Source organism: Stylophora pistillata, chromosome 6, assembly GCF_964205215.1.
Source record: "Stylophora pistillata chromosome 6, jaStyPist1.2, whole genome shotgun sequence".
Classification (NCBI taxonomy): domain Eukaryota; kingdom Metazoa; phylum Cnidaria; class Anthozoa; order Scleractinia; family Pocilloporidae; genus Stylophora; species Stylophora pistillata.
In genome coordinates this window covers 16639575-16647074 of record NC_142524.1, presented here as the reverse complement: position 1 = coordinate 16647074, position 7500 = coordinate 16639575, and the positions used below count along the sequence as shown (strand labels likewise).

At 43.2% G+C, this 7500-nt stretch overlaps 1 protein-coding gene across 1 annotated transcript; it reads left to right on the top strand.

Moving 5' to 3' along the window:
* Nucleotides 1–1032: 1032 nt before the first annotated feature.
* Nucleotides 1033–3524, top strand: LOC148728536 (uncharacterized). Its single transcript, XM_088763231.1, has one exon. The coding sequence runs from the start codon at nucleotides 1764–1766 to the stop codon at nucleotides 2931–2933; it is 1170 nt and encodes a 389-aa protein (XP_088619357.1). The 5' UTR covers nucleotides 1033–1763; the 3' UTR covers nucleotides 2934–3524.
* The last annotated feature ends 3976 nt before the right edge of the window (nucleotides 3525–7500 follow it).

Below are 7500 nucleotides of genomic sequence, written 5' to 3'. Positions count from 1 at the left end.
TCGACAAACATGGTCCAGAAGCTGGCAGATACTGGTCTGTCTCATGTTACACTACAATCTCTGTACGAGAAACTCAACATTAACGGCCTTAATAATGGAGTACTGGCATTGGCGCCATCTCCAAAATCAACTTGTCATCACATAACGAATTCCGGAAGAGAATTCTCTCCGGAATGCTCTTACATTTCCAATTGTCGTAACGGTAAGCAGTCTGAGTCTCGAATGATGACCTATTTTTCAGGAATGTGTAAACAAAACAATTTGAATCCATCTTCAGGATGAACGATTTTTTCCGCGCTGAGGGCATCCGTCGATCAATCGCGCGGACACTGACTCATCCTCGCGAAAATGAGCGACTTTAAGGTGGGTGTGACCCGCGGTAGGCAGATACCCCTATACCTCTCAATGTCACTTGCCCCAAATCTTTGTCTTGTACATTCAATATGGCGTCTGCGATCACACACTCCCAGTTTTCGGAGTTAGAAAAACAACCTCTACCACCTTCTAGCATATTAATCGAAATACCATTAAATAGCATCATTTCTATTGTTTTTTTTGTTCAGTTGGTGCTATTTACCGCTAAATATTTGTCAGTTTCACGGTTCTACTGTCCGGCACTCAAAGGCTGATTACTAGAAAGGACTGACTCAATGGGCGTGCCAATCGGTCCATACGGAACATATGATAACAAAATTTTAGAGCGGATTTCACTTGACTGTTGTAAAACTAACCACGAAAAATATTCCTCGGCCAACCAGGAGCGGAACCCATTAAAAAAAAAATCAATCAGGAGGCGAAATATGTCTGACTTGCGTTTGGTAGTGATATGAATAAACGTGCATTTGGGTCTGGTTCGCCATTTGATTGGCTCACTAACAACAGACTAAGCCCCTCAATCAATAGGAAAACGAAGTGAACGCAAGTCTGACAGTCATGTGAAATCTTCTCTATCTTTCTGCCTAGTACTCTTTAAAGCAGCGCTTCTTAATTATAACTTTTTTTCAAACGTTTATTGCAGGTCCACGTCTCCCAGAGTTCTACAGTAGCGGATCACTGCAGGTCATTCGCTTTAAGCGATCCGAAGGAGCCTTCGTTCCAGGCCAGATGTGATCACTATCACAGTGACGTGTGTGAGCGCTGCGCTACATTGACGTCGACTTCTAAATGATATCGGGGAAGGTTTGGTTGCGCAAAGTCAAAACATGGCATCCAACACAAAGGCAGAACTTGTTTTCCGAGTCAAGAATGCAAAGACCGCTATATTAGCGTGGAAGTGTCATCTCCTAAGTTCCGTCAATCAGGATGGAGCCAGAGTACAGCTTTTAGAAGCGATTGATGAGTCGTCTGTTTTAATTGTTCAAGACTGGGCAATGAAATATCTTCCTCGGAAGTATAGAGAAAGCCAGACCGATTGGTTCGGCAAATGCGGGATCCCATGGCATTTGACAAATGCCACAAGACGAGATGGATGGGAGTTGCAGATGCTAACGTTCGCACACATTTTCAAGTCCTGTAATTAAGACAGCTGTGCAGTCCTTGCCGTTATGGCTGATGTTATTTGGCAGCTCGAGATCGCCATGCCTGGGCTTAAGACCGTCTGTTATCGGCAGGATAATGCCGACTGATACCACTGCGGAACCACTCTCGTCTGTGCAGCAGCCCTTGGCCATGAAGAAGGTGTCAAGATCAGGCGTCTAGATTTTTCTGATCCACAAGGGGGCAAAGCGGCATGTGATCGGAAGGCTGCGACTATAAAGTCACACATGAGGATTTATCTTAACGCTGGAAATGATATCGAGACGCCTGAGCAGATGAGAGACGCGATACTCTCTTCTGGTGGAGTTCCTGGTGTTAACGTAGTATTGTGTGAGACTGTCCAAGTCCCGACGGTGCTGTCTTCAAAGATAGAGGGTATAAGTCAGCTCAGTAACGTCGAGTACAAGGAAGAAGGGCTACTAGTTTGGAGGGCGTATGGTATCGGCGATGGCAAACTCATCCCTAAAGAGAAATTGCATTGCCCATCCCCGTCTGACCTACCGCCCCTTACCGGAGTTACTCGCTCTTACTCAAGCGCATTTCCATCCGTCAAGGAGAGGCGCATAAAAGCATCAGTTCGAGATCCACATCCACCAGTGCATATCGAAGAGGAAGACAGTAACGCAGCGATCTTCAGCTGTCCTGAGGAGGGTTGTGTCAAAACATTTGTGAGATATTCATCAATGCAGCGGCATTTAGATTGTGAAAAACACCAACGTGCTCTTGAGCGATATACTCTTCTGGATAGAGCTGCTGCTGGATATGCTCAAAGGCTTGAGGAGCAATGCGCAGCTGTTCCTGAGCTGGACGCAGTTGCAGAACCGCCATCTTCTCACGACATACTACCGAAGGGCTGGGCGCTCAAGTCAAGTGCTTCCCGTAGATGTAGATTTACGTACAAGCAAAAGAACTACCTGACTGAGAAATTTCAACAAGGTGAGCGGTCAGGACGAAAAAGTGATCCGGCATCAGTTGCGCGCTCTATGATGTCTGCCGTGGACTCGCAAGGGAAACAGATGTTCAGTAGTGAAGAGTTTCTGACAGCATCTCAGGTCGCTAGATTCTTTTCCAGACTTGCGGCAAAGAAGTCTCTGTTTAACGATGATGATCTTGAAGAGGAGATTGAATGTGCCACCCAGGAGGCAACCATCGAAGAACTGACGAATGAGGTTTCTAGGGAACTTTTGCCGGGGCATCCCATCATGTGGGATAAATATAATATATGCGAAATGACCTCGGGAGGGAAACTCAACACGACCAAGTTATCGGTTGCAAAACTAAGAGACATTTGCGCCGGGCTTGACATTGCTGTTGATGTAACCATCAAACGTAAAAGACCCTATGCCGACAAAATTGAAGAGTACTTTCAAAAATGTCGCTGCAAAGCGTATAAGTAAAGCCCAAAGTTAGCACAAGGGTGGGGTAGGGGGATAGGAGGAGGGTACGTTGTTCAGTATCATGACCCAAATACCACGCCAAACCCTAACCTAAGCGTACGTCAATCGTTGGAGCACTGTCATATGGGCATTCCCCTTAGAGTCCATGTCACTAAGATGCTGCAGGGATTTTATATAAGTTTGCGCTCAGCAGGAAATTTGTTTTCCGGCTTGCGCCCGCACATTTTCATTTTCAAAATCTTCCGCCCCCCAACCCCGTTTAATTAAAAAAATGGAATGGGCCGTCCTTTGCCCAAAATATATTTTGTTTTCACTCACTTTAAATTCAAAGTTAGCACAAAGGAGGGGTAGGGGACTAGGGGGAGTGAATAGGGTATGGTTACGAGCTCTAAGCTATTTTCCACTACCCACTGAGCTGAGCAATAGCTAAGTTGTACTAAGGAGAAAAACGGGAAGTTGTCCCATTTTAACTCGAAACAAAAAGGTATTTTGAGCAAAAGAAATTGAGTGAATCACTGTTTAAATATTTGGAACAAAAGACATGAAAAAGTTTTGTGTATGTTTATATAATGAAGGAAAATCTCGATTAAATTGTTGGAGTGGCCATATAATGAACCGTTAAATGCACTGCGTGCAACATTGCATCAGTAAACTTCTTTTCCCCTCCCCTGTCAGATAAAAAAAATTAATCACCTGGTCTGGAAGTGACGCAGGAAAGATTGCGTTACCCCCACCATACCGAGATTTACGTCTTGCGCTCGCGAATTTTTTTTTATCATACAAGAAACTAAATGAATATCAAGAGGTTGCTCACTGAGAGGTAGATATTGCAACTTCTGGATCGATTTTGCGGAAAAGTGTTGCACAAGCTTAGCCTGGAACCGGCGTACAAGCTCGATGTCAAGATATGACCCTAAATTATCAGTGAAGCGTGGCAACAAAGCAATGGAAAAATTAACTGAGAACGTCAAAATAATTTGCCTGGAAACACCCCTTTGGAAGGTAAGCTGTCATCGAAGTATTATTTCAGGTTTACTGGGCAGTTTTAATGGGAAATGGCAGGGTTTTTTCATTGGTTTGTTCAGAAAGCCAGCTAGGGCTAGTCGAATTGTTTACACTTCTTGGTGAAACAAAATCTCTTCGAAAGGTCAAATTGGGTCAACTTGCATGAGGCCGCTCGCCTCAGAAATAACTTTTGCCAAGAAAAAAATTATATCACGTTCAAAAACAGCTCTTGTACTTACTAGAATTTAATTTTGAAAGAATTCTACATAATACCGAGTATGTTTTGAGATGTTTGAAAACGGTATGGAATTTTTGATTTTCAGAGTCTAGAAATTTCGGCTCTCTTCGCTTGCTCTCCAGGAATTCGGAATTACCATTGTAAGTCTAAAATATCATCAAGGTAGCTTAGCAATACCTCCTAAATAAAATTATAAACTAAGGAAAGCCATAATTTGTTATGCGCCTTCACGCGAGTTCGATTATCTGATCATGAAATTTGACCTAATTTCTTGTGACTTTTCGGCTTAAAGGGTGGTCGACGGTTTTTCGTAATTTTCTCAAAAATGTAAAAACTCTAGAACCTAAGACTTATATCACGATTCTTAGCATACCATAGGCTATCTCTGGACGAAATATCGAGGGGTCCATTTTTCTGACCTTGTGCCACATTTTTTCAATCTCACTCGGTCCCTACAGAGAGTCGCTCTTAAGATGTTTCTCCAACTTCTCGAGTTTTGGTTGCAAATTATCCACTTCAGTATCATTGCCGAGAACAACTCCTAAGATTTTTATTTTGGTCAACCACCTGAGGCCATATGGTTGATCGCTCCGTGTACGCCACGCACCCAACCACATGGTCTCCGTTTTTGCGACATTTAGGCGCGCTCCAGAACCGCGTTCTCAAATATTAATGGTATCAAAGAGAGATGCCAACGAACGAGTAGATTTAACAATATAGGTCGTATCATCAGCATATACCCCAACTTTATATCTTATTCCGCGTGCGCCGGGTAAGAGAAAGCCTTCTATGGCGGGATTGTTTCGGATTTTACAGGCGAGAGTTTCAACAGATAGGATATACAACAAAGGGGACAGGGAATCCCCCTGTCTCACTCCGCGAGACAAAGGTATCTCTTCACTCAACCATTCATTAACGATGACTTGCATGTTAGCACCATTATATAGCGTGCTAACCCAGTGGCAGAATGATAAACCAAAACCAAAACCAAAACGGTTTAAAAGATTCAATAAAAAGGTGCGATTAACTCGATCGAAGGCTTTCTCTTGATCGAGGCTGAGTGGAATGCCAGTTTCGTTAGTGCGCTCGATATAGTCTAAAATATCCCGCAATAGGTGTAGGGTTGACGTAATTTTCCGACCGGGCACAGAACAGGTTTGATCAGGATCAACGATAAACTGTAAAACTTTAGAGAGACGGAGAGAAAGAGACTTGGAACAGATCCTATAATCGACATTTAGTAAAGAAATTGGTCTCCAATTTTTAAGATCTTTGCGATCCCCTTTCTTGAAAATGACTCAAGTATTACTAGTGTTCATAGACTCGCACATCTCTCCAGCTTGAGAGCATGCATTGAATACCTGGAACAGATATGGACCCAAACGGTCCCAGAACTTTGAGTAAAACTCGACCGAAAGGCCATCAGGGCCTGGAGCTTTGTTTGTGTTCATTTTATTCAGAGCGACTGTAATTTCCTCGAGCGTCAAGTCACCTTCGCAAGAGGATACCTGATCGGACGTGAGTTGACGAGACAAGGAAGATAAAAGATCGGTTTGCATCGCGACATCTACCTGCTCTTCGAAAAAGAGTCGAGAGTAAATATCAACGTGCGCTTTCGCAATTTCTTCTTGAGAGAAGACCTCGTTGCTGTCTGAATCGTACACTAAAGAGATGTGCGATCGTTGCGCTTTTCTTCACTGTAAATTAAAAAAATTTCGGCTGGGGCGTTCGCCCTCTTCTAACCATTTGGCATGACTACGAATCATAATTCCCTCTGCTTTTTTGGTACGGAGAGCTTTCAGGCGACTTTCAGTATTGGATATACAATCGGAGACGTTTGTATCACCATTAACTAGACGTTGCCGAAGTCGAATTAATTTATTGGTTAAGAAAACTTTATCTCTATGTAATCGTCTCCGTTTCTTAGGGGAAAAGGAGATCGCTTCTTCCTTAACGGATTGTTTTAGAAACTCCCACCAATCCTGGATGCAAAAGAAAGCGTGTAAGAAACGTATGTGATCATGGATTAAATTATCTATAGCAAAGCAGAAATCTTTGTCTTTCAAAAAAGAATTGTTAAAATTCCATACACCAGGACCGCGTTTTATGTTACTAGGAAAGTCAAAAAACAAGGGAGACAAAGTCGTGATCAGAAAATGAACAAGGAAATATATCACACTTCGTCTCAGAGGAGAGCAAATCCTTAGAGACGAGAAATTTATGGAGTCTGCCCGCAATTGTTGAGGTAGAATTGAACCACGTAAATTGCCTTTGATTAGGGTGCAATTTACGCCATACATCGATAAGAGTTAAAACACTTTTCAATAACTCGTAATCTTTATGAATAGCGACGTTGCCCCCAAATTTGTCTAGAGCGTTATCATAACAGTTAAAATCCCCGCCAACGATAGTCGCCGAGGATGGAATAAAAAGTCATGTAAAGAGTCGAAAAAATCTTTTCGCTTAGATGGATTGGTGGGAGCGTAAATATTTACTAAGTTCAGATCTACATCGTTGGTCCTGATCAGGATACGACCGTGCGAGTCTTTCTTCCATGATATGACTTCATCTGAAATTCTAGGGGAAATCAAAGTTACCACTCCGCCTTGTTGGCCGATGGCAGGGAACCAGAAACGACGTCCCGGCCATCAATGGGACACGGCCTTGATCAGAGACTCAGAACTAATAAACGTCTCTTGTGCAAAGCAAAAATCACAAGACATCTTTTCAATTGAATCAAATAGATAATTGTGGGTGAGGGAGATTCCCCATGCCCCTCGCATTGATAGTTAATAATTTGAAAGATATTTAGAAAGAAAGACTCACTTAAACGTTACAAAGGCTTACTTGGATTTTGTTGACCTGTTTCTTCCATTTTTCCTCTCTGAGGTAGGGGTCGAGAGTTCAGAAGATTTTCTTTTCAATTCATGGGTGGTTTCCATATCTTCTTCGGGGTTATCAGGAGTGACCAGTGGGGGAGTGTGTGATGCAGTGGGCACAGGGATTGAAGAACGAGGCTTTCCAGGAACGAGTGTTGGCGTGGTAGGTTTTCGAAAACAGGCAAGAGATAGCTTAGCAGGTGTTCGGCGGGGAGGCGGTTTGATGACAGACTTGATTGAAGCAATGAGACCTTGTGAAGTAATAAGTGGCGAGTCCGTGGGGGTAGGTTCAGAAGATTGGCCAAGGGGTGAAGATGTACAATCAGACGTTTGAGGAGATTGGACAGGTTGTTCAGACTGTGAACTGCATGTAGACGGTTGAGAAGGTTGGGCAGACTGTTCGGACAAAGGATCAGGCTGGTTAAATTCTTTTGACTGTTCAAGT

Excerpts from the sequence above, each read along its gene's own strand:
- LOC148728536 (XM_088763231.1), top strand. The coding sequence starts at position 1,764 with ATGAGGATTTATCTTAACGCTGGAAATGATATCGAGACGCCTGAGCAG.